Genomic DNA, 27,180 nt, shown 5'->3' on the forward strand with positions numbered 1-27,180 from the left:
TCATTGATGAACTCTTGGACTGAAAGTGGAGCAGTTTCTTTACCATTGGACAGAATGGTATAACATTGCTCTGCAAATGCTTATTCAAAGATTTAAAAAAAAAACTTGTAAAATAGTTAAATGCAAGCAGAAGGCCATTTGAATCTTGGGGTAATTCACAGAGCAAAGTAACATGTAGCATATTAAAAATCACAAGTTTGTCATTGTCTTAGAGTAGTTTGAGAAATATTTACCATCTGTAAAGGAGTTCATTCAGGCCATGCTTTATTCAGTGCACATTTATCAAGAATCTGGTGGGATTGGGGGGGGAATGGAGGGACCTGTGTGGAGCAGGATGCTAAGCATAGGGGAAATAGATAAGTGAGAAGGGTCTGTTGTGAGATAGGGTCTGTTTCCTTGAGCTTATAATTTAGCATAGGTAGTAAATAAAGTTCTCTACACAGATTCTTCTCATTAAAAATTTGAACATAGTTAGGAAAAACAGTGATGGCATAGTGCATAGAGAGCTTGGACCCTGGACTCAGGATCTTCCCCTGACTCAATTTGGAAGGGCCTCTGAATCTCTCATTACCTCCAAGTAAACTCTTTAAGGGTTACATATGAGTTGCTGTTCCACATCAGTAGAAATTTCCAAACTTCGGAACTCTCTATACCAATGAAATTACAGGGTCAGACTACCCCCTTCCCTTCCTCCCAATATACACATACCCATATTATAAAAGAAAACTGCCAACAAGGATGCAGCCAAAGGTTAAATTTGAAGTACCATTACCCGAGTTATGGATGCTCTGCACACTGGCCCATCACTTTGGACAAGGTCCAGAACTGCTCTTGGCTTTGTTTTCCTTACCTGTAAAATGAAGGAGCTGGAATAGGGGGATTTGAAGCTCCTTTTCTGGTTCTTAATTCATGCTCTGGTATCTGATTAGTGAGTAATCATTGTTTCCAGCTGAGGGCAGTTTGGAGCAGTCTCCTTATTGGAAGTAACCTTGTGATCTGTGGCTTGTCAGCAGGCAGAGATATACTGGGGAGAAAGTTGTGCTAGTCCAGCTTGAGGAATACTTGTACATGAGAGGGTGTCAGGAAGGTACCAGGATCTGTGTGGAATGTCACGGCTGGAATACCCAGGTATATGAGGGACAGTAGCATGAAATGACACTGGAAAAAATTATGGAGGGCTTTGAATGTCATACTTAGAGTTTGAACCTTTTCCTGGTGGCCATGGGAAACCTTTGGAGGGTTTTGTACAGGGGAATGATGTAGTTGGGAGTTCTTAAAATATTGTCACTTAATAAACAGGGCCCTTCTTTTGGCTTTAAGGAAGCCAGAATATTAGTAGAAGTTCATGTCTGTGACTTAAAAAGTTTCATGTGGTCAGGATTCTAGAGTTAAAATAACCTGCTTTGAAGCAAATGGAATCCTAGAATTTAAATTGAAAAGAACTTCAGAGGTCATTTAGTTTAACTTGTAACACAAAGAATATTTAAGGCTCCTTTAAAGAGGTTATTTAGCTTCTGCTTGAGCATTTTTGATGATGCCAACAAGTTTTCTTGATTTATTTAAGGTGCCTATCTCATTGTTAGACCAGTTATTTGGGTTACACAGATCATCCTTAAATGAAGCCAAAATCTGTGTCCTAGTAATATTGATGGGGGAATAGTCCTCAGAAGTAGAAATTTACCTAATAGTTAAAGACAGTCATCCTACTAGTAATTAAGTTTAGAGTTTAAAATATATTTAGTGTCTCTTTCCAATTTAGTTTGGAGGATCATAGGTATATCATATGGTCTTTCCATAACTAGTCTTCACATTGTCTTTCTATAAAATCTTTGTTGGAAGTACATCTTTATTTGCTCTAAAAAAAAAGAAAAAGTGTAATTTGGGATCTTTGTGGTTTTTTGAGTGAATATTTTTAATAGTAATTGACTATAATAATGGAATTTTTGCTTTTTAAAAAATGTGTTCTGATCTTGACTTGAAAGTATTTGTACCAGTAACGTTTATAAAGCAATGTTGAATAATTCAGAAAAATAGCTTCCTTTTCATGAACTATAGTAACAAAGTAGTTATGAATATAGTTTTGTAACATATACAATGGGGAAATTTTATTCTAAGGCTTGCCTGTTTCTGAAGTTATTTATACAGCATTTGAGCATATTTTTCAAACAATCCATATTTACATTCAGATTTTAATGAGCTATAATTTTATATACATATATAGATATAGATACATCTATATCTACCTATATATCTGTATCATCTCATTTTATAGGTGAATGATAATTTTTTTTTTTATTTTTTTTTAATTCACAGGAACTCCCAGGAGGTTATGGTCGTGTGAAACCAGACATTGTCACTTATGGTTCTGGAGTGAGAGGCTCTGGTGTAAAGGGTGGATGCCGATCTCTCTCAGGAACCAGTGTTGCCTCCCCAGTGGTAGCAGGTGCTGTCACTCTGCTAGTGAGGTGAATATTTAGTAGTAGAATCAAACTTCAGAAATGAGTGAGAAATGTTCTGAGAATGATTCAGCATTAACAACAACAATAAAAAAGCTAGGTGCTCACAGACCAAAGTGAATGTAGTATGTCAAGAAGGATGTACATTAGGCTGAGAATGACATTAAGACTTTCACAGTGAACAGGGAGTGGCCAGGCATTCCTAAAACTCTGGGCACACTCCCCTTAGACTTGTACCCATGTTAATTTCACTGCCCAAGAAAACTTCTTGAGACTCTTAAGGCATCTTGATTGTGGATCACAGATTTGCGTCATTGGATTGGGTGGGGCCAGGCTGATTGTGGTTGTTCCACTGAGACATAATATGAGTGAATGTGTTGTTTTTTTCAGTACTGTCCAGAAACGTGAAATGGTGAATCCCGCCAGTATGAAGCAGGCCTTGATTGCATCGGCACGACGACTTCCTGGGGTCAATATGTTTGAGCAGGGACATGGCAAACTGGACCTGCTGAGAGCCTATCAGATCCTCAATAGTTACAAACCACAGGCAAGGTTGGTCCCCCTCCTTCTGAAACTTACTGTATGTGGATGATGGATCCTATGTCTTGTGTTGTATACACACACACACACACACACAGTATTTATGATCAGTTATTATGAGTGTCATCTTAGATATTTAGGAAACTTTGGAGCTGATAATTAAAAGGCAGTGGATGACAAGCAAGTTTTATTGTATAGGAATGAATAGTTTTGGTTTTATTTTTGAAGTTTAAGTGGTTTAAAAGTTGTGATTTTTTAAAAACTTAAATGCTGCTATTTTAATTAGATCCTTTTGTGGGAAGTACAAAACACTTATTGTTTATAAACCCTTTTTTATTTAGAGCAGTTACTTTTGCTAGAATAGTTTAGCTTAAGAATGTTTCTAATCAAATTTGGGAGAGTAGTTGTAACATTTTGCAAAAGTTTCAGATATTTCCAAAAATTTGTGAGTGATTCTATTATAGTGAAGTTGAGGTCACCTCATAGTTGCCATATTTAGTCATAGTTAAATTTCATTGATGCTATTTAGAAATGATGAAAAATGAGTCAGTGATTTATTGAGTGTTAGAAAGGAAGTGCAAGGGGTAGCTGAATGGCCCAGTAGATAGAACTGAAGTCAGTCAAATGTGTTCACTTTCCTTTCTGTGTGGTTTTTTTTTGTTTGTTTTTTTTTAATCTCTCAATAGTCGTTGAGCATTTATTAGGCACTTGGTGTGTGCCAGGCACTAAGTACCTGGGATACAAAGAAAGTCCCTGCCTTTCAGGAGCTGAGTTTGAAGGGAGAGGAAGCTAGGAAATATAGGCAAGGCTCCAGGGTACACTATGGAGGCAGAAGACCCAGCTTCAAGTTCCCCTGCTAACACATCCTGGCAGATTGTGTTACCATGTTACCAGCATTGCTAGTCTGCCACAGTGGAGGAAATGTCCACCCCAGGAGTTCTAATTACCACCTAGATCCTCCCTGATGCCCATAGTCTCCAGTCAAAAACCACTGACCTTAGATTATTGTTTGTTTGTACCCATAATTAATAAATTATTAATTACCTAAAAACTATGTCTCTTGGACTTCTCATTTGTCTCAAATCTAAATGGTGATTTATTTGTTTTCAGTCTCAGTCCCAGCTACATAGACCTGACTGAGTGCCCATACATGTGGCCTTATTGCTCCCAGCCCATCTACTATGGAGGGATGCCAACTATAGTCAATGTGACCATCCTTAATGGCATGGGTGTCACTGGCAGGATTGTAGACAAGGTAAGTCCCATTTTGTCGGCTTTGACTGCATTCTTTTTTTTTTTTTTTTTTTTTTTTTAATAGCTTTTTATTTACTAGATATATGCATGGGTAATTTTTCAGCATTGACAATTACAAAACCTTTTGTTCCAATTTTCCCCCTCATTCCCTCCACCCCCTCCCCCAGATGGCAGGTTGACCAATATTGTAATGTTCTTTTTTTCTAAATTACAATTATTCTCTTGAAGCAGGTTTCTTGGGGAGCTTCTGAAGGCAGCCTTCCTTTCAGTTCAGTTCAGTAATCCCAAAATGCAGCCGGAAGTTAAAATCCAAATCCTTTATTGTGTCCTTCAGAGCCTTGAATCTTTTCCTAGAGTCCAGCTAGCTTTAATAGAGGCCTATCTCTCTCCTTGGTTCCCCAATGAGCTCTTGTCAGAATGTCTCCAGCCAGCACGAAGGTAGACCTGGAAGTGAATCAGACTCCACCTCCAAGAGTGGGCTTGTGAGAGCTCCTTAAAAGTACACTCTCTTAAAGGTGTGAATCTCATGGAATTCTAGCAAGTGCATTACTGAACTAGAAAATTGTTAAATACCATGCTAAATTAGATAATTATATCCATTCTAGTGACTTAGCTCTTGAAGATCGTCTGTTAATTCATAAGGACATTGTGTGAGAAATCCCACACCATGAAATTACAAGTCCTTAACTAATCTCAAAACAGTAAAAAGCATGTCGGAAAAACGAAATTAATCATGGGGAGAAAAATATTCATCCAGTCTCACAAGCATCACATATCATGCAGCAAGATAAGCTCCATCAGGATATTTCACTTGGACATAAAAGATCACCACCATAAACAGATCAGAGAAGCAAGGGAAAGTAATTGATGACCATTCCAGGGAATAGCAAGGAGGATTACAGAGGATTAAAAAGGACAATTTTGGTTGGAAATTTGGTCAGAAGGCTTTCCCACAAACGAAACCAATGTAGCTTACGTTAGAAGGGAATCAGTTGACTAAGGGAATCTTTACAATGAATTTTTCTGATAAAAGTCTCATTCATTTTCAAGATAAAAATCAGTTCATGATAGGAATAAAAGCCATTCATCAATTGATAAATGGTTAAATACTTTGAACAGGCAGTTTTAAAAAGAAGATATTCAAGATATCTACAAGTACATTAAAAAATTGCTCCACAACACTAATAATTGGAGAAATAAAACTTAAAGCAGCAATAAGATTTAATCTCATGCCCATCAGATTGTCAAAGATGACAAATATTGGAGAGGCCATGGGAAAATGGGCCTGCTAATGCCCCTGTTGGTGGAACTGTGCATTGCTTCAGCCACTCTGGGAAGCAGTTTGCAACTGTGCATATCCTTTGACCTTGTAATATTTTTTCTAAGATTATTACCCTAAAGACAAAGACTGTGGAAAAGAATTTGTGTGTACAAAAATATTTGAAGCAGCTCTTTTTTTGTAGTGACAAAAAGCAGGGCCCATCACTTAGGAAAAGCTACACAAACTATGGTATATGAGTGTCTTGTAATATTATTGTGATATAAGAAATGGTAAAAGGACAATTTCAGAGAAAGCTGAAAAGATTTGTATGAATTGGGAGAGTGAAGTGAGGAGAACCAGAGAACAATTTATATAACAATTTATATAATAATAATAATTTCTTTATAAAGGCAAACAACTTTGAAAGATTTAAATGCTCTAGTGCTACAAATCTACCACAGTTCTAAAGGATTCATAATGAATTTTGTTACTCACCTCCTGACATAGAGGGGATGACTCAGGGTGTAGAACAAGATAAGCATTTTTTTTTTTCTTGGCTATTCAGATGTTTCAAGGGTTTCCTCCCCACCCCCACCCCCTTCCTTTTTTCTTTCCAAGGGGGAATGGGCTGGGGAGGTGAGAGGGGAAGAAAGAGAGAGCAAATATGTTGGGAAAGAAAAGTTTTTTTTTTTGTTTTTTTTTTTAAGAAGGAAAAATATATTGCCAAGTTAAAATTATTCCATCTTTCCCTAAGTTATTTCCCTCGTGTACTTTCTTTGCTGTTTCTCCTTAGATTTTTATGGGAATCAAAGAGCAATTTGTTAAAACTGATACAAAAACCCTCTAGATGGTGCATTGGGTAGAGCAGTAGTCCTGAAGTCAGGGAGATCTAAGTGCAGATCAAGTCTCACACACTTACTTGTTGTGTGACCTTCGATGAATCACTTAAATGCTGATTGCCTCAGCTTCCTACCTTCCAGGGTTGTTGTGAGGAGCAACTGAGAGACTATTGGTAAAGTTTTTCACAAGGTTTCTGGCACATAGTTGAATGGCGTTCTTTCCCTTTTTTTTTTCCTAAGAATTAGCTCATGCCAGACTTTATTTTTTTGAGAGGGTTACTAGACTAGAAGATTCATAATAACAGAGTAAACTCTTGATAAATCCTTATTTTCTTCATTCTTAAACAATTGGAGCTTCCCCTCTCCTCTTTAGAAAAAAAAAATAGAGTAGTTCTTTATCTCTTGAAGAATTTTTCCCTTTGCTATCTGAAGGTAGCCAGCTTGAGACCTTTCTAGTTGGGAGTGTGTCATATGACACTGCTGGGACCATGAGCTGTTTCACAGTATGAGATTGTCACCAGCTCCTATAGGAATAGATCCTGTGTCACCAATTTTCAGTTTCTCTTAATTTTTAAAAAGTAACATTTTCCTCTCTGTCTTCTCTTCTTCCCCCCAAAAGTAGAAAAATCTGAGAATGGATTTTTTTAGTTAGATTAGGAATTTGAGTTCATTTCATCCATCTCTGTATAAATGTTGGAATATCTCCTTAACCAGTCTTCTTTTTCTTGTGTCTCCAGCCCGATTGGCAGCCCTATTTACCACAGAATGGGGATAATATTGAAGTTGCCTTCGCCTACTCCTCAGTGCTGTGGCCCTGGTCGGGGTATCTGGCCATCTCGATTTCTGTAACAAAGAAAGCAGCCTCCTGGGAAGGCATTGCCCAGGGTCACGTCATGATCACAGTATCCTCTCCTGCAGACAATGAAGTAAGTTTTGGACACTTAAATATTTCACTACTTATCCCTCTTGGGTTTTTTATATTTTTCTGATTGAAAGTGGCAAGACAGGCTTGTGTTTAAGTGGTAGATTTGAAATGGAATAGACATAACTAGGTTTGTAGGCCGTAGCATTTCAGATTTGAAGTTTCTAGAGCTCTAGAAAATTTTCCATAGCTTTAGAAAAGTAAATTGACAAGTGGTAAGCTGCCTTATTTCAGCTTATCTCTAATGATGATGGGACTACAGATATGTTAAATTAAACATAAACGTCAAGCAGCCCCAAATGCAAAAGTGTTTTTCATTGAATTGACTAGAGCAGTTGACCCAAGGTGGTTTGAAAACTGTCTTCAAAATTTTGGGGTTGAATTGGAAAATCACAGTGAGATTCCATTAAGTTATAACTGTCATAACTAGTAAAGTTTCATTCTCTTCTCGGAAAAGGCTGTCTTAGGCTTCTTTCTCTTTTCAGTCTAAAAATGGTGCAGAACAGACATCAACTGTGAAGCTCCCAATTAAGGTGAAGATCATTCCTACTCCTCCTAGAAGCAAGAGAGTCCTCTGGGATCAGTATCACAATCTTCGATATCCACCAGGATACTTCCCCAGGGATAATTTGAGAATGAAAAATGACCCCTTGGATTGGTAGGCATCTGCCAAGTGGAAGTACAGATTGAGTGTCTTGGTGACTCCAGACTTGTAATAAGTGTTATTTTCAGTAGTTGCTACTCTGATTTTAGGAGGTGACATTTCTGGGTTATCCCTGTGGCTGGGACTGACATATATTGGGGGATAGGAGGCGTCACCCGCGATCATAGATAAAATTTCTTTTGTTAGCACTTGTGCTGTTGTGAAAGTGGAATCCTCGGCTGACAGTAGGAGAGGCAAATTGGTGTTATTTTCTGCCACTTAAAATGTACTCATGCAATTTAGATGAATATCTATCATCAACCTGCAACTCTTCTTTCAAAGCAAAAAATTAGGAAAAAGACATGCAGACAGAGAAAGAAGGAAAAGGAAAGGAGAGAGAAGGGAGGGAGATAGAAAGGAGAGTGAAGAAAAGAAACAAGGGAGAGAGAAGGCAGAGAGAATACGTGTATTTTGTTAGAAAACATTTCAGTTTGAGAAACAAAAGATTCTGAATGACAGAAGATCTCTGAGTATATACAGTGAATTTCATATTAATGTCCCCAGAAATCAGCAAATATAAATTTGTGTCCCATTGGTAATTCTGATATCAGTTTTAATGATTTTTTTTTTAAATTTTTTAGCTTACTAAGCGTTTGCTTTTTAAAAAAAAAAAAAAAAGTTCTTTAAACAAGAGAGAACACACAAGTCCAGTTATCAATAAGTAGGACCTTGGTTTGATTATGGAGACTTCAGGTGGTATCCCCACAAGCACAATCTTACCCCTTTGTTGCTCTTTGAGAGCAGAGAAGAATGGAGCATGGGTGATCAGAGCAGGGTGGCCAGGTTTTTCTTAGATGTTTACTAAATAATGATTTAATGATGTTGGTGACTTAGCTGTCCAAAAATAAACCTTGATTTTTCTCATAAACACAAAAAGGGACTGAAGAACTTTAGACTTTCATATAACAGGTTGAAAACTGCTTTGGTTTCTATTTTTCTCTCTTGATGACAGATTATAAATGATACCTCCCTGTTTTCAAAGAAAGAAGAATGCCGAAATGTAGTCGTCATTTTAATGGCAAATTAACTTTAAATGCAATTCCATCTATCTAGATGGAAAGATTATGACCTACTATCCTTGAGCTGATTAATAAAGATCTCATTTTCAGAGAGTTTTGATAGTATGCTTCTAGTTTGGTTTTTGTTTTTTTAATCCTAGTATTCGTAATTGTCAACCCCCCCCAAAAAAAAGTATTCCTAATATAAGTAAGTTTCTAAGTCAGACACACTGAAGGTTTCTGGAATTTGGAGCTTCCTTCACCACAGCTGTTCCTCTCCTGTGGATTATTTGGTTTTCTTGCTTTGCAGTCTTAGGAAATCTGTGCCTTAGCTGAGGTATTGGTCTTTTCTGCAAAGGGCGGCTTTGTAGCCATTCCCTGAATCGGGGTATGGTTAAGGAGAGGAGAAATTATGGGCTGGAGAGGCTGAGGAAGCTGCTGCTCTTCCCTTTGCTGAGGGCATTTGGAAACCTTTGATCCGACGTTATTTGATAGTGACAGCTCTAATGTGTTCTATCCTGGGGCCTGGGAATGGAGTCTGAGCAGAGCTCCCCCCGGGCCCTCCCCTTCAAAAGGGTGCTCAGGCTGGCCAGCTCTGCTTCACCCTATACCTGGTGCTTCCTGCCTTTTCAGGATTCTTTTGGGTTGTCTTCCCTCAGTAAGATTTAAGCTCTTTAAAATATCTTGTTTGTGTTTCCTTCTCCCCCAAGCCTCCCATCTTCTCCCCTTTCTCCCCCCAGTTAGTACAAGCATTTAGTAAATGTGTATTGACTATTACTAATAATAACTTGTAGGAACAGCTAGCTGGTGCATTGGATAGAGCACCAGCCCTGAAAACTGACTTGGGTCAGGAGGACTTGAGTTCAAATTTGGCCTCAGACACTTAACACTTCCTAGCTGTATGACTCTGGGCCTCAGAAAAAAAAAATTAATAGTAACTTGCATTTATATAGTACTTATTAGGTTGGTTACAATGCTCTTTGTAGGTTTTCTCATTTGGTTCTCCATTTGGTCTCTATCATTCCTCTCACTTCTCCTGCCTCCCTTCAGGTTTTCCAAGGAAAGGGATAGAAACTGAAATCTCTGGGTGTTGTATTCTCCTTGTGTTTCATCATAATATTATAATAAAATAATACATAATATGTTAATATATAACATAGTTATCCTGTATTTTAATGCCTTAGTGTTCTCATGGATCTGTAAGATCATGATTTAGATTGCAGCCCATTTCTTCCTTCTCTGTAGCTCTTCCCAGAAATCTGCATGGCTTCCACTAGTCACCTTAGGGGTATCTGCAGACACAGGCATATATATTAGTTGGTGTTTCTGTATGTCTGCAGAGATTGATTTTCAAGGCATGGGTAGGGGCGGGTTGGAGTTTTTCATCACTTCCCGCATCATGCCGGGTGGCCAGGCTTTGTCTGCTTCAGAAGGTCCTGGAAGCCCAGTTTTTGGAATCACACTTTTCTGTTAATCTTCTGTGTCTAGCCCAGAGGAATAGCATTGTAAGGAGACTTAGAGAGGGGACATGGTCTCTGACTTCAGATATTTGAAGTATTGTCATAGGTTTGTTCCATTTGGCTCCTTGGTGGGAGGGGGGAGAATTAGAGGAGGCACATTTTACAAAGATCTCCTGGACTATCAAAGCTATGTCAAAATAGAATCGATTGCCTTGTGAGAGGCAGTTATATTTATAGTAAAGCCCATGATGGATGATGGTTATTTGATTCTCTATGGATGGTTTGATCAAAGGCTGTTGCTTTATTTTCTGTAGGAATGGGGACCACATACACACCAACTTCAGGGACATGTACCAGCATCTGAGAAGTATGGGTTACTTTGTAGAAGTTCTCGGCTCACCCTTCACATGTTTTGATGCCAGTCAGTATGGTGAGAATGAACAAATCTTTTTGTTCTCATTTTCATTCTGCCTCATTTTAAAGTTTATTAAATTTCTTAAAGAGTTAAAATAGGTAAACTAAAAGCAGAATATGATAATTCATACATGATGCTTAAATGAATTATCTCACTTGCCCCCTAACAACACACCTCTGAGAGATAGGTGGTACAGGTTTCATTATTTCCCCTTATGCAGGTCATACTGTCAGTGAAGAAATGGCAAGTTAAAAAAAATGAAAGTTCTTGCATGTGATTAATCAGTAGCCATCTGTGGACTGTGGCCAGGTTTGTCCTCCAGAATTCCCATGATCTCTTAATTGCCAAACCCAGTGAGTTTTTCTCCATCTTCCTCCTTGACTCACTGTAAACTTCAACACTCTCTGATCTCCTGCATCCTTTCTGCTTTCTGGATTGTAGCAGCATGCTTCTCTCTTGGTTCTCCTACCTGTCTTGACTGCTCCTTTGAATGGAAGCTCCCAGCCAACGGGCCCTCTAGGGCTCTGTCATGAGCCTTCTGTCTTTTCGCTACATCCATTCTCTCTTCAGTTCAGAGTTACTGTCTATATAGATGATTCTCAGACCTTTCTCTCCAGACCTAGTCTATGTCTAGTCCTAGTGCCAGTCTTCCTCATTGACTGCATTTGATGCAGTGTTTGAACTAGATGCCCTGTGAAATACTTTTGAACTTTTACATCCAAGACAAAACCCATTCTCTTTTCTCCAGAACCCTTTTCTGAACTTCTCTGTTCTTAGAGCACCATCATTCTCACTTACCCAGATTTGCATCATTAGTACCATCCTTGACCTTTTATTCTCACCCTGTATATGCACTCAGTTCAGTCTTGCCAATTTTTTCCTCCACATCTCTTATGTATACCCCCTTCTCTCTACTCACACACAATCCTCATCCCAGTCAGACTTGCATCATTTCTTGCCTGATCTGTTGAAGCCTTCAAGGTGGTCTGCCTCACGGCTCTTTCAACACAATTGTTCTTCCACTCATTGCTGAAGTGCAGGTCTGAACATGCTCAGTAACCTCCAGTGGCTCCCCATTATCTCTGGTATAAAATATAAAATTGTTTATTTGATTTTTACAACTTGCCTCTTTCCTGCCTTTCCATTACTTTGACCACAAATTCTAAGCCATATTGACTTGAATTAATATTCTCATCCACAGTGCTCCATTATCTCTAATGTTTTTTCATAGGCTTCTTCCCAATACTTGGGATAATCTCTCTTCCAAGCTCCACTTCTTGGAATTTCCAGAACCACCTCACCCCTATCCCCACTGTGTCTAGCCTGGCACAGCATTTAATAAATGTTTGTTGGAAGGCTGATTGTTACTGTTAAGTTCATAACCCTTTATGACCCTACACAGCTGCTTGTCCACTACTTCAACTAGACTGTACCACAACTTGTTCTTTTGTAACAGAGTATTCATTGAACCATTCTTCAAAAATGTTTAAAAAAAAAAATTTTTTTTTTGATCCTCTTATTTTCCTTCTTAAAGTTGCTTAAGCAGAGAGATGAGCAGAAAAAATGAGAACTATAAATAAACTGGGAGTTTGGACCTGTTAAGTATTATGTTTCTGAAACTGTTGCATCCTGGGATAATTCAACATTCTACCAACATTTACTAAATGCAGAATATGTGCAAGGCATTGTGCTAGAATTAGTGTATCCAAAGATAGAAATAAAAATAGTCTTTGTCCTCAAGGGGTTTTTAAATTCTGCTCTGATTTGAAAATGTGAAAATGTTGTTTATTCAGGGACGCTGCTGATGGTGGACAGTGAAGAAGAATACTTCCCAGAGGAAATCAGCAAACTGAGGAGGGATGTTGACAATGGTCTTTCACTTATAGTGTTCAGTGACTGGTACAACACATCAGTGATGAGAAAAGTCAAATTTTATGATGAAAATACAAGGTATTGCTGTGAGGTGGCACTTGGAAAGCAGGCTTGACACTTGGCATTTGTTTTAACTTGGGAGAGTTTATTAATAATTATAGAGAAGCAATTTTTCATGCTGTTGATGGACTCTTTTAGGGACTCTTCTTTAGCAAAGATAGTTACAAATGTGCCGACTTTTGTGTCTTCTTTAGTGTAACATTTCAGGTTAATTTTTCTGAAGTTTTTAAAAGCAGTACTCATAGAGATGCTTTGTCATCATTTCTAATTGATCATTTGCTGATTTCTAACATTTCTCAATTTGTCTGTTCCTGTTTCTCTCAATTGGTTCATGACTTGTAAAATTTTCAAAGAGTCCCTACTATAGTACATTCATTTGTAATTACATACCTTATGTAACATACAGAATAACTTCCTTATTTACCTCTTTTCTGATTCTGGATTTTTACATTCTGTTTTTTTTTTTTTTTTAAATATATCAAGCACATGACGGCTGTATCTTTCTAGCAAATTTCCATTTTTCTTTCTAGGCTAAGTATACTTAGAAAATTAAAAATGTCCAATGAAAGTTTTACTTTTATATACTCAACATTCAATTACATTTTCATCAAAGGTTTATGTTTTTGCAACTAGTTTTGGTTGAATTCTTTATTGGTTGATTTTGTATGTTTTGAATTTGGGACAGGAGAAAATCATTTCTATAAAGAAGTGAACAAATGCAGGCAAGAGTATTTTGAGTTCTCTATATAATGATGGATTGTGCCTTCTTACCTTTACAGACAGTGGTGGATGCCCGATACGGGAGGAGCTAATATTCCAGCTTTAAATGAACTTCTTTCTGTCTGGGGCATGGGGTTCAGTGATGGCCTGTATGAAGGGGATTTTACCTTGGCCAACCATGACAGTAAGGCTTTGTTTTGTTTTGTTTTGCTTTGCTTTAGAATGGGGAGTGTTAGTTCATAAAGAATAAGAATTGAGGGGCAGCTAGGTGGCACAGTGGATAGAGCACCAGCCCTGAATGCAGGAGGACCCCAGTTCAAATCTGGTCTCAGACACTTAACACTTCCTAGCCTTGTGACCCTGGGCAAGTCACTTAACTCCAGCCTCAGAAAAAGAAGAAAAAAAAAAAAAAAAGAATAAGAATTGAATAAATGTGATATCAATGATCTGATATCCATGATGTGATTATTTTCAGATATAAACATGATGTCTAAGTACAATAGAGTCTACTGAGGGGACCACTGAAAAGTTTCCAAGTTAATGCTATGTAGGTTTTACTGGTTAGTGTCTGTATCAATAAGCAGTTCTCTTTTGCCCTCCCTTAAACTGTTGCTTTGAATTGACCAGCTATTTGGAGATCTCCTAAACAATTTGGAATATACCTGAATCACAAAATTCTTTTCATGGTAGTTGCTCTCAAAATTATAAATCTCAGATCTTTCCAAATACATGCAAAGGTGGCTTTCAGCATTCACTTCTGTGAAACTGTGTTTTTCCCCCTCCCCAAGACATCAAGCATTCGGCAAATTGTAAGTGTCTAAAATTTATGAAAAAATGTTAGTAGTAAGAATTTTAAAAAAGAACTCCAGAGCATTTCGTTTTATCTTTTTTATTGGTTTCCCCTCAGCCTTTTGTGGAAAAGACTTGGAGTCCAAGGTCCTGAGTTCTTACTGTTATATGACTACACAAGGCACTTTATCTTTGGGTCTCAGTTTCTTCATCTGCAAATGGATTTCTCTTGAATTGAAGGTTCCTTCCTCCTCTGAATCTTGCACTCCATGATTTCATCAGTGTGAGCACATCTACATTCAGAGATCATAGTCCTCTCATATTTAGATATGATAGTTTCATAAATTGGTGTGACCAAGATGTTCATCACTTGGTGGCCAATATCCTTTTAAGGAAATGTTTCCTGACTTGAGCAGTTCTGTAGAGAGGCCTTTGCCAGAATCCTTCCTAAATCTTTTTAGCTTGACAGCCATACCAGGAGCATGGTGAGATCCTCGTCCAAGAAGGCCCCTGCTATCCCAGGCTTCTGGCGTCCCAAAAGGGGGGGGGGGTTCGACTCCACCTTCAGGCCCCCCATTGAGCAAAGCTGCTTAGGAGATGTGGGGAGAGTTTGAAAGGCTGTCTCACAGAGGCAGGGGGGAGGGGAGGAGGTCTTCTTGGCCCCAGAGAGGAAGAGGGCCAGAGGAGAGAGTGGCTGGGACTCACAGCCGTCCCTGCCTCCTCAGAGAAGAGCTGCCTTGAGTCCTGGCCCTCCAGGACAGGTGGCTGAGCTGAGGAGGGGCAGCAATGATACTTGGTCAGTCAGCAGAGCCTTCTGGGTGTGGGCTGGGCTGAACTCCCCCAGAGAGCCTGAAGGCCACTGCCTGCAAACAGGACTAGAAGTTGTCAGCAGGAGGGCGCTGACCCCTTGGGGGAGGCAGGCTTTCCTTCTCCCTCTCTGCTTCTTCACCCAGGGACGTCATGCTCTCCTTAGATTTAACTGTTGTCCTAATTGCTGAATGAGTGATTCTCCCCTCTGCCTTTCCTCCCCACCTTTCTGCTAGCCTCAGATCTCACCCCTCCAGATGTTTTTCAGACTTCTACATTCAGAATTGGGTGTCCAGTAGACATCTGAAACTCAACATATCTAAGGCTGAATTCATCTTTCCCCTGAAATCTTCCCCCTTCCTGACTTTCCCGTTAGTGTTGAGGCAACACCATCCTTCCAAGGCTCCCAGGCTTGCACATTTTAGATATAACCTGTATGTCCTTATGGCCCTTCATATCCTCTCTTCCTCTCCCCTTCATCCAGTCCATTGTCGGGACCTGTTTGCTGATTTCACCTTTGCAGATTAATAAATAAACTCAAAAAACCCTCTCAAATAAATTACTTTCTTTCCTCTGAACTGTTTTTACTCTGAGGTAGGTCCTCATCATCATGCCTGCTGAACCAGTGGCACTGGTCTCCTAATTCTTTCATGAGCAAGATATTCCCAGCTCTTTGGTGATTTGGACATTTTACCTGGCTGTCCCTCCTCCTCCTCATCTCTACCTACTGGTTTCCTTTAAATCCCAACTAAAACATCATCTCCCATAGAGGACTTTCCCAATTCCTCTTAGTCTCTTTTAATTATTTACTGTTTATCCTCTCTTATTTGTACATATTCATCGTTTCCTCCATTAGATTTTGAGCTCCTTGAGGACAGGGGCTGTTTTTACCTCTTTTTGTGTCCCAAGCATGTAGTATAGTGTTGTTGGCTATGACTGGCTTGGAAGCCTCAGAGGCAGGAAGGCCATGAAGTGGAAGTAGGGGGAAAAAATTCAGAGGAAATTCTCAAAGTTGGAAATATCTTATCCAAGGAACAGCAAAGAGGCCAGAGTCACTGCGTTATGGAGTACCTGGAGATAAACAAGGTGGAAGAATCAGTCACCACATTGTGGAGTTCCTGGAGAGAAACAAGGTGGAAGAATCAGTCACTGCGTTGTAGAGTTCCTGGAGAGAAACAAGGTAGAAGAATCAGTCATGCACTGTGAAGTACCTGGAGAGAAACAAGGTGGAAGAATCAGAGTCACTGCATTGTGAAGTTCCTGGAGAGAAACAAGGTAGAAGAATCAGTCATGCACTGTGGAGTGCCTGGAGAGAAACAAGGTGGAAGAATCAAGAGTCACTGCATTGTGAAGTTCCTGGAGAGAAGCAAGGTAGAAGAATCAGTCATGCACTGTGGAGTACCTGGAGAGAAACAAGGTGGAAGAATACTGTGAAGATAAGAGAGTCAGTTATCAAGGACTTTCTAAGCCAAACAGAATTTTTATTTTGGATTCTGGATGTGATGTTAGTGGAAGATGAGAGGGAAAGAGGGACATGGTCAGATCTATGCTTTTAGATCTTTTGGGTTGCTTGAGGGGAGCACAGCCTGGAGTGGGGGAAGCTTCAGCCCAGAGGCCTTAGGCTTTAGCTGGATTCCAGCTGTGAGGCGATGAGGTCTTGCAACAGGGTGGGTGACAGTATCAGAGGAGAGAAAGGGTTCTAAATGAGGGGTGGTTTTGAGGTAGAATTGACTGAATATGGGGAAAGAGAGGTCAGAGTGGAGAATAACGGCCAGTTTTTAAACCTGGGTGATTGGCACCGTGATGATTCCTGCAGCAAGAATAGGGACAGAGGAGGGCTTGGGGAAAAGAAGGATGAATTCTGTTTTGGCCATGTTGAATTTCAGGAGTCTATGAGACATCCTGTTAGAGATGTGAGCCTGGAGATCAGGAAAGAAATAAACTTAGACACAGAGAGTCTGCATAGAGATAGATGATCAAAGAATCCATGAGAGCTGATGAGATCACCAAGTGAAGTCTGAGAGAGGAGAGAAGAGGGAACAGGACAGAATTTTGGGGACTCTGTGGTTACTGGGGAAAACATGTATGAAAATTGAGAGGACATTCTTTCTATTTTAGATTTTGTACCTCTATAAAGTAATTCACATTTCTGATTCATAAGATATATTAATGGATAATTCGGGGCAGGGGGGAGTTGCACATAAATTCTGAGATAAATGAAATAATCACTATAATTTTATTTGCATTAAAAATCATTTTAATAGTTAATTATTTAAAAATTAATAATATTTTAATAATTATAATTTAATAGTATATTTCAGAAATTATTATATAAGATTTCCCAAAAAGAAATAAACACAATAACAGTATAATTTATACTTTTAATTATGCAAAACTTTTAAATTCTTTTACTTTTTTATGTTTCATATTGGTTATAGAAATGATGACATTTTGGTTTCTGGTCCTTTTTGGTCTCTAATTGGATTAATTATTTGTTTAAAAAAGTCATTTATGATGTTCTTTCAAAAAATCTATCAATTGTTTTTCAGTGTATTATGCATCAGGGTGCAGTATTGCCAAGTTCCCAGAAGATGGCATTGTGATCACACAGACCTTCAAGGACCAAGGTAGAGGATGCTATTTATTGGTTTTTGTTTTTGTTTTTTTTTGTTTTGTTTTGTTTTTTAATGCATTCACTTCTTCATTCTTTCATCCATTCACCAATTATTTTTAAGTCCCTACAATGGGTATAAATGAGATGCAGTGTCCTGGGCTACATGCTGTAAGGAATTCCTCCCTGTCCTTCCCTTCCTGGAGCTTGCATCTGAAAATATATGGAGAATAAGCCAGCACATCCCAAATATTGTATGGTCACCTCAGATGCAGAATCAGTGGTCAAACACTTAGAGGAGATGAGGGATAAAGGGAGGAGTTTGGTTCAGTAGAGAAAGGCCTGGGATTGGGATTTGGGCTGTGTGTGAATCCTGCTTTGGCGGTCTTTAGCTGTGGAACAAATCTCACAATTTCTCTGGGCCTCAGTTTCCTCCTGTGTGAAAAGACAGCACACAAGGATTCAGCTCCACATAGATGGGAAGGCTGGCTGATCTCTTGGGAGGCAGAGTAGAGGAAAAGGCCCAAAAACCTAAGGATAGAGAGCCAGGATGCAAGCCCTTGTGAGCCCAGACTGGCCCTGCTGCAGATCCTGTTACGGGGGCAGCCTGCCTCAAGCCTCTCCCCACTCCACTCTACCCTACAGTCAGCCAGACCACAGATGGGTGATGTCACCCCTCTACTGAGCACCTTTGTTGGCCCCCCTATTGCTTGGCATCCAGAGACCTTTATGACCTGCCCCTTCTGCCTTTCTGTTCTTCTTATATCTTACTCCCCAACACCTTCTCTTCAACCCAGCGACACCTGTCTCCTGGCTATTGAATAAGACTCCACCTCTCTGTTTCAGGTGTTTTACTTAAATTGCTAGTAATGATGAAAATCTGTTATCTTGCTGTTAATATTAGTCATTTTTCAATACACTAAAACAATAGCTAATACTTCTTCCAGGAAAAAAAAAACACCAGCAAGTATTTATTAGGTGCTTGCTGTATTCTCCCCTAATGTCTGTCCGTCCCTCCCTCCCTCCCTCCCTCCCTCCCTTCCTCCCTCCCTCCCTCCCTTCCTCCCTCTCTTCTTCTCTTCCTTCCTCCCTTCCTCCCTCCCTTCCTTCCTTCCTCCCTCCCTCCCTTCCTCCCTCCCTCCCTTCCTTCCTTCCTTCTCTCCCTCCCTCCCTCCCTCCCTCCCTCCCTCCCTCCCTCCCTCCCTTCCTTCCTTCCTTCCTTCCTTCCTTCCTTCCTTCCTTCCTTCCTTCCTTCCTTCCTTCCTTCCTTCCTTCCTTCTCTCCCTCCCTCCCTCCCTCCCTCCCTCCCTCCCTCCCTCCCTCCCTCCCTCCCTCCCTCCCTTCCTTCCTTCCTTCCTTCCTTCCTTCCTTCCTTCCTTCCTTCCTTCCTTCCTTCCTTCCTTCCTTCCTTCCTTCCTTCCTTCCTTCCTTCCTTCCTTCCTTCCTTCCTTCCTTCCTTCCTTCCTTCCTTCCTTCCTTCCTTCCTTCCTTCCTTACCTCCCTCCCAGGAAGTGTTAACTTTCTGAGGGCAGATTTGAACTCAGGTCCTCCTGACTTCAGGGCTGGTGCTCTATCCATTGCACCACCTAGCTGCCCCTGACTCCATATTTCTTGCAAGCATCTTACAGGTTAGGAGTAGTGAGTTCTTTAAGATAGTAAGGAACCTTATATGATCAAGAAAATCTTACAGAGAATGGGAAATATGTTTCTATTTTTGGTCACTATCACAAGACAAAACAAGGGTGGAAGGCTTTTAGTTAACTTGTTATAGTTAAGCGAATGAACTTGGAATCTGCAGCTCACAACTCTGATATGATACTGTCAAATTGATGAGTACTGATTGGAACAGAGTAGGGATTCAAGTGAATTACTCTTCACGACATGCAAGTGCTTACTTAAATTGTTAATATTGATGAAAGGCTTTGGACTTAAAAACCTGTCACCTTGCTGTCAATGATAGTCACTTCAAGATACAAAAACAGTAGCTTCTGTCTACATTTATTAAGTGCCTGCTGTGTTCTATGCACAAATGACGTTGCAAAGATAAAAATGAAATAATCCCACACTCAAATAGTTTACTGTCTATAGGAGACATCTGCACATTTAAATATTTTTGGTAGAAGAAAATATACCTTGAGTAGAGTTTTGAAGGAAAGAAGGGATTTTGAGAAGGGAAGATGAAGTAAGAGAACATTCCAAATTTAAGGAAGAGTCACAAAGTTATAGAAATGGGAGATGATGTATCCCATGTAAGCAATAGCAAATGTGATTCAGCATGGTAGGCCCATGGAGCAGAGCATGTGGCAGGCAGGGATGTGTAAGGGGGTTGGGAAGAGAGAAAGAGAATACTCATTCCAAAGCCTCTGAATGCCCAGAGACTGGGTTTGGTCCTATGGTAATGTTCTGATGAAGATGATTTGGGGCTTGGTAGCTGTGTTGAAGACAAGTAGACTCCAGAAAAGGCCTGAGGGAGGCTGGGGCACATGTGATGGATGTGGCAGGGGAGGGGAGTGGGGACCAATGAGTGTGGTGAGGCAGGTGTGGTTCTCCCTCACCCCGACCCCCCAACTGAATGGCCACTAGGAGAGGTGCTTAAAATGTAGAACAAATTGTGTGGCGCAGCCACTCCTGAAGTTTAGCCTTTGTGGGCCTGGGGCCCTCATAAGCTGTGTCATTGGAGGATGAGTGACTTCCTTTTTGAGGGGTTGATAGAATAGGAACACTTGCTCCTGTTGGATTGCCAAGATGGATAGTGCACCCTAGACTGGCAGGTCAGAGGTGGCAGGGCCTATGTCCCGTTCTGAGTGTTGCCTCTCCCTCAACCCGGGCTCAGCCAATCAGCAAGTGAATTTTATTAGATTTTGGTACCCTGTGACAGTGGTGTCCAGATTTATGGTGGGTGGCAGTATTTTTTTTAGATTGGGTTATAATTTTAAATCATCTAAATTGCTACTAATAAATCCATTGGCAGCACACAAAAGGACAGTATCAAGGTCTTTTTAGCCAGTAAAAGTAGGTGAGTCTTAGTTAGGAATCAAATCCCCACCATCAATTTAAAGGAAAAGAAGTCAGTATAAATTTAAAATTCCTTGCTACTAGAGGCACTAACTTTTTTTGCTGAAATTCAGTTCAGGTCTCTTTGCATATCAGATTTTTCTGTGACATTCCCAATATAAATGAGCTCTTAAGTGACAAGTAGCAATTACAAAAGAATTCATTTCCTTACAAAAATGCTTATTAACATCCTCATTGTCTTTATTTTTTGCTTTTTTTGACTCTGCTAAATTACTGTTTTTTCCTTATTGCCTCAGGTCTGGAGGTTTTAAAGCAGGAGACAGCAGTTGTTGAAAATGTCCCTATTTTGGGACTTTATCAGATCCCTTCGGAGAGTGGAGGTCGCATAGTTCTTTATGGAGACTCTAACTGCTTAGATGATAGTCATCGACAAAAGGGTGAGAGCTGCTTTATGGTCCCTGAAAGACATTGGAATTTAGTGACTTTGGTGTCCCGGTGGAACCTACCCCCCAGAGGGAGCCTGGCAAACCTTCCCTTGACTTCTCATGGGTCACCTCGGACCTCCACACCCCATATTATCTCAGGTGTCCTTCGGGGAAGAATGGACCTTTGGTGGCACGGCCTGCAGACACCCACTCCCCTGATCCTGCTCTTCCAAAAGCTCTGGAGAAGCTGCCCTCAGGAGGCTGGGGGCAGACTCATTTTTCCCCTCATTTTGTAGGCATGTTCTGTTCTCACATAGCCCGAGGAGATAGGATGGCCCCTGTGCCATGGCATCTTGTGGGATAGGCAGAGCATTGGGCAGGCAGGTCTCTTGAAGTGGGAGCCAGGAGGCATGGGTTCAAGCTGGGACTGGGACACTTTGTGGCTTTGAGGCAGATAATTAACATCTCTGTAGAAAGTGATGGTCATGTTTGCCCTGCTGACTAGCATAGAATTGTGAGAAAATTGCTCTCTACTACTATATAAATATTAAAATTCAAGGCTTTTGGTTCACTCTTGGTCACCGGAAAAGAGGTTTACACCATGCTCACTTTTGTTCCTGTCCAAAAATAGTTTTTACAAGTACAGAAGGTAAACATCAAGGTAAACATTCTCAACATTAAACAAAAAGCATCCAAAGGAAAAAAAGAAAACACCTTCCTTTTTGACTTGTATTATGAAGCATAAATAAAATCTGTCTCACCTCTGGCATAGCAGCAGTCTTAATGTGATTGAATATGTTTGACATGAATAGGAATCTCTAAAGAGACTGGACTGTTTTAAAAAGCAGAAGTGGGAGTGAAAGTGACACTTGGATTAAAAGATTAATTTCTTATTTCTTCAGAAATTGAGATCCCCTGAAAGAATTTCTAAAAAAATTTAGATGCCTGAGAAGATTGTGCTTCGCTGAAATTTTTACAAGCTCATTTTGGGCCCTCTTGAATCCTGTGAGCACATGATCACAAATACTCTTTAAGAAGAGAAAAGCATTGGTGGTCTTCCCTATTTTTCTGACATACTTGAGGTCAAAGCCAGTTATTCACAGTTCTTGGAAATGAACAGATAAAAAGAGAATGGATGGAAGTAGTAATTATAGGCACAGTTACAGTAGAGCTCCTTTACTTTCTAGAGAAATTAAACTTTTCTCTGATTAAAACAAGGGTTTTTAAAGACCCTTTTCTGTCATACAACTTTACACTAGCTGGTAGTACATAGGAAAAGAGCTCTGAAGAGCTTCTATCTGGAGAGAATCAGTAGTTTTTCCCAAACATTTTCCATTGCATGGCCTGTAATTTTAAAAAGTCAAACAGAATGAAGAAGGAAGGTGGATGGATGTTAAAAGTAGTCACGGTACAAAAGCATGCTGGTGGTAGTAGCTTGGGACAAACTTCCAAGAAGCTGATGAATGTTTTCTTCTCACTTGAACTGACTTGGATTTGACTTGTCATATTCCCTGTTTCCAAATGTGTATTTTAGTCATAGTAAATATTCTCTAAATAAAAAGGTAATTGTCACCTGAAAAGGGTCTTGATGGTAAAGGCAAAGTTCACTTTGGAATGGCACCCAAAAGCTAATCTTCAGATGGTTCTTTGTGTCTGTGCATCAGTGCACAAGTGACTTTTCTTAAAATGAACATCCAGTACTTGTGTTTATGTCTATGTTTGGGTCTTGTATGCTTTGCTATTTACATCATTTGTGTTTGAATTGTTTTTGTTTGTCTAGACCAATGTGGTTTATTTTCTGTGGTTTATTATTTCCAATCAGGAGAGCAGAGATTATGTTTTGCTATATTCCTTAGCATTTTTCTCTCTTATCCCCATATTTCTAATATTTTTAATAATTTTCATATCTTTTTTTTTTTTTTTTTCTAACCCCTTAACAATTTTCATAATTCTTACTGTTAACCCACAGATTGCTTTTGGCTTCTGGATTCTCTCCTTCAGTTTACTTCTTTCGGAGTGATATCTCCAAGTCTCAGCCATTCTGAAAATAGGCATCGCCCTCCAAATGGAGCAGGTTCTGCTCTTCCAGAAAGGATGGAAGGTGAGTATATTTATGTGGCTTCTCCAAGGAAGATAATTGGATTAGACTTAGCTGGGGATTCCACAGTGGATATTTTGACCAGTTTATGAAGTTGATCTCATAGTTGATCCACTTAATTGTAAAGTATTCAACAAGGCTTAAAATAACTACCTGTCATGATGGGTATCTCTATAGTTTGTTCCACAGGCTTCCTAGTTATGATAGTATCTTCTACATCAATATACAGATTTTTTTTTTAATTAAAGCTTTTTTTATTTTTTAAAACATATGTGTGGACAATCTTCAATATTAGCCTTTGCAGAACCTTGTATTCCAGTCCCGTCCGTCCCCTTCCCCCACATCTTCCCCTAGATGGGAAGTAGTCCAATATATGTTAAACATGGTAGAAATAATATACAGATTTTTAAAACTGGAAAAAAATATTTTTGCCTTTTCATTTTAATAGCAATAATTGTGTGTGTGTGTGTGTACGCGTATGTACATCCCACAGGAAACCATCTGCATCGTTATTCAAAAGTACTTGAGGCCCATTTAGGAGATCCAAAACCTCGAGCTCTTCCTGCCTGTCCTCACCTGTCTTGGGCCAAACCCCAGCCTCTAAATGAAACGGCCCCCAGGTACGTGTTTCTTCCATTGAACTTCACTTCACTTTTTGGAGTTTGTTTCAGATATTTAAAATTCTTCCTCTTTGTATAGAGTGGGCTTTTATTCTGTATTCTGCTAGGCAGACAAAAGTTCTTAAAGACCATACATTCTATTTGGACCATGATGGCAGCATGAACATGCTGAGTAGTAAAGACAAACTGTGAGCCAAATAATACAAAATCATTTCCATTTTAAGGAAAAGGTAAGGAAGGACCTCTTGTTTAAGGAATATTTAAGGCGATCACTGACAGAAAACAGGAATTGTGAGAAGTGAAATGGAGTGAATGTGAAGTCCAGGGACAGAAGGGGTTGGCAGAAAGCTCTGGCAGAGGCACAGGCATATAAGAGAGGACATTATGTAAGGGGGACAGAAAATGCCCTGAAATGAGCTGAGCGGGGAGGAGATTTGGTACTAATATGGAACCAGAAAGATGGTTGGAGACAGATTGTGAAAGGACCAGAGCAGTTTATTTTTCAGGTAATAGAGAGTCATTGAAACCTCTCGAGCAGGAAAGATATTTGGTAAAATTTAAGAATTGGCAGCTGTGAGGAGGATTTTAGGCATTCTCATTTAATCATTCTCTTTTAGTCTTAGTTTCTGATTATTTTGTGTCATAATTCACTTAAGTCAGTGTCCTGATATATTGACTCTTGAAAATAGATCTCTTAGAAAAAAAAGTTCAGAGGGGGCACAAGCAGGCAATGCAGTTCTGTTGCTATGTTATTAACTTTAATGCACAGCAGAAAAAGCTAACATGGTATTGAGCAAAAGTTATGGTTTTCATATAAAATTTTATTTTTTGTGTTTATATTGAAGCTTGTTTGTTGGTACTTAGTTTATAATAAAAAAAATTAAAATCACAAGATAAATTTTATCTTGCATTTAAAAATTTTTTTTGACATAGAGTTTTTTTTTAAAAATCTAGTTATAGCATGTTTTAAAACTTGTGATTCGGTTAGCATCCCTTTAACAATGCTGCCTGCTTCCATTTTAAAGTCATCTTCCTTTGGTAGATTGAAGTTTGAGAAAACACAAAGCACTTTGTTAAACCACATGTGAGTAGTGATGTCCATAGTATGTTAGATCATTGGCTTTAAGGCTGGACAACTAGAGACCGACCATCTTGTATCATTTATAGATGTGGAAACTGCTCTGGACCTTGGCTCTATTATGTGGGTCAGACCCTGAGCTCTGCCCTGGCTCTCTTCCTCACAGTTGGATGCACATTCTGAATATTCAGCTGGCAGGGGGTGGGGGTGGGGTACATGTAAAGGTTGCCAAATATTAATTGAGATAAGAAGAATTTTATCTTGTGGATTTGATAGAAAAGACAGTTGAGTTTGAAAGGTAGTGAATTAATGTTTAAAATCCAAAATAAGTTCTTTCAGATACAGTAAATAGAGCTGTGTTGGAACAGAGCTTGGGGAGTATCTGGAAGGAGGGCACAGGTACAGATGTCCTGGGGTCAGGGAAGGCCTGGCCACAAGTGAAGGAAAGCTTGTCTTTGTGCTTTGAGTTATTGGGCCTGGGCTGAGCCCACGGCTCCCTCTTGGAAACCACCCCCTGCCGGGCACTGAGCACTGCCCTGGGCCTTTGAGTGTGTCATTACAAAGCTGGGGGAACAACTTTAGAAGTGATTGGGATGCATATTGTTCCAGTGTAGCTGACTGTTCTGTATGTGCACACACATATACACATGCACATGCACCCATCTTTGGTCCTGTTTCTCCTCGCCCTGGACATAAGGCGTTTCAGACACCTGCTGCCCTGCTTGGAAGGTGCACTGGGGCTCCTCACTAAGGCCCCTTCCCTTCTCTGCCTTTCCCTTTTCCTCTCCAGCTTACCCTCCTCACAACTTCTGTCTCTTCTTCCTTTATCCTTAGCCCAACCTCCTTGGAAAGGGCCACCTCCTACCTGGGTACCTTATAGGGACTCCCAATGACTTAGAAGGATGAACACAGGTAACTGGGGCTCCACAGTACCCACAGATAATCCCTGGGCCCTTGGGTGGGGCCTCATGATGGCTGTGTGGTCCAGATCACCCAGGAGTGACTCAGGGAAGGAACTGTGCCTTTAGCTGGCCTTGGAGAGTGCTCACAAGAAGCATGGCTGGCAAGGAGTGAGGCTGGTCCTCCAGCTTCGTGACCATGCCTCAGACCTACCTTGGCGCTGTCACAGGAGACGAGGCTCTCCTGCTTCTGTGCAGGCCCCCTGCTGCTTGTTCTTCCCTGATGGTGGCCTTGAAAGAGAAGCCAGCTGGCGGCCAATGAGTGGGGCAGCGTGGTCTGCCGGGCCCCTCCCTCTCTGGGCCCAGGAGTTGCTTTAAACCCAGACCTTGGTTTTGTAGCCTTACTGTAGCTTACCCCAGAGGATCCTCCTGCTGTCTTTTAGAGATGTCGTCTGTACAGGACTCAGCAGCCTTGTGGTCTCCATTCAGGAATCCACACTTTGTTCCTCAGTGATTTAAATGTTTAGTCAGGGTACTTTTGATAGCAAATATTTATAAAGATTTGAAAACCATGTTACCCCTCAGAACAGCTGTTCTCTTGGCCAAAGTTTTCATAACTTGGCGGTTTTCATTTCCAGTTCAATATCCTATCCTGTTGCACATTCTCATTTTCCTCTCCATACTACCCCTTGTCTCATTCATGTATAACCTGAACCAAGAAGACCTCGTGGTGTAGTGGAGACAGCTCTGGTCTTGGGATCCGAATTCAAGGTTTTGTGCTGCTGCTTCCTTCTTGGATGCCCTTTCTCCTGTGAAAGGGGATTTGAGGGTCTTTCCAGATCTGAATTCTGGAGTATGAGGCTTTCCTACATGGTCGACATGAAGCAATACTGCTACTTCCTTCTAAACTCATAAATCATTAAAATTTCTGGAACTTTTCTATAAGAACAATTGTAAAGCCATTTTATTTTCCCCTTCTCCTTTATTTCACCACTAGGTTTTTTAAATGAATTCTTATTAGAATTAGTCCAACTCCTATTGAGATCTTTTTGGCTCCTTTGCCTTTCAAGGCACTAGCTCTTACCTTCATATCATGTCAGGTCCATATATAGTAAGCACACCACCTCTGGCTTCACGGTAATCCATTCTAGTAGCATTCAAACCTACTAAAGGTCCAACATGATCAAGCTAAAAATGGGCCAACATCTGCAGTCAGACCACTCCAATCAGGTTCCAGAAAATCCATGCAGTATTGCTAGTTTTCAGATGGATTTCAATCACATGACTAAAAAGGGAGAAAAGGCTTTAGGGACCAACAGATTCAACCCCCTGACTTTT

General features: G+C 40.1%; 1 protein-coding gene across 1 annotated transcript in view; it reads left to right on the forward strand.

The window, feature by feature from the left end:
• MBTPS1 (membrane bound transcription factor peptidase, site 1) overlaps positions 1-27,180 on the forward strand; it is a 62,331-nt gene that overhangs the window by 30,358 nt on the left and 4,793 nt on the right. The window contains exons 9-20 of the mRNA XM_074286354.1: positions 2,314-2,465; positions 2,847-3,008; positions 4,107-4,251; positions 7,088-7,276; positions 7,758-7,930; positions 10,748-10,863; positions 12,642-12,798; positions 13,560-13,684; positions 17,646-17,723; positions 21,019-21,159; positions 23,117-23,248; positions 23,739-23,865. Coding sequence (XP_074142455.1) covers positions 2,314-2,465; positions 2,847-3,008; positions 4,107-4,251; positions 7,088-7,276; positions 7,758-7,930; positions 10,748-10,863; positions 12,642-12,798; positions 13,560-13,684; positions 17,646-17,723; positions 21,019-21,159; positions 23,117-23,248; positions 23,739-23,865 — 1,697 coding nt within the window. The remainder of the gene's footprint in view (positions 1-2,313; positions 2,466-2,846; positions 3,009-4,106; positions 4,252-7,087; positions 7,277-7,757; positions 7,931-10,747; positions 10,864-12,641; positions 12,799-13,559; positions 13,685-17,645; positions 17,724-21,018; positions 21,160-23,116; positions 23,249-23,738; positions 23,866-27,180) is intronic.

This window comes from Sminthopsis crassicaudata, chromosome 2 (genome assembly GCF_048593235.1).
Source record: "Sminthopsis crassicaudata isolate SCR6 chromosome 2, ASM4859323v1, whole genome shotgun sequence".
Taxonomy (NCBI): Eukaryota; Metazoa; Chordata; class Mammalia; order Dasyuromorphia; family Dasyuridae; genus Sminthopsis; species Sminthopsis crassicaudata.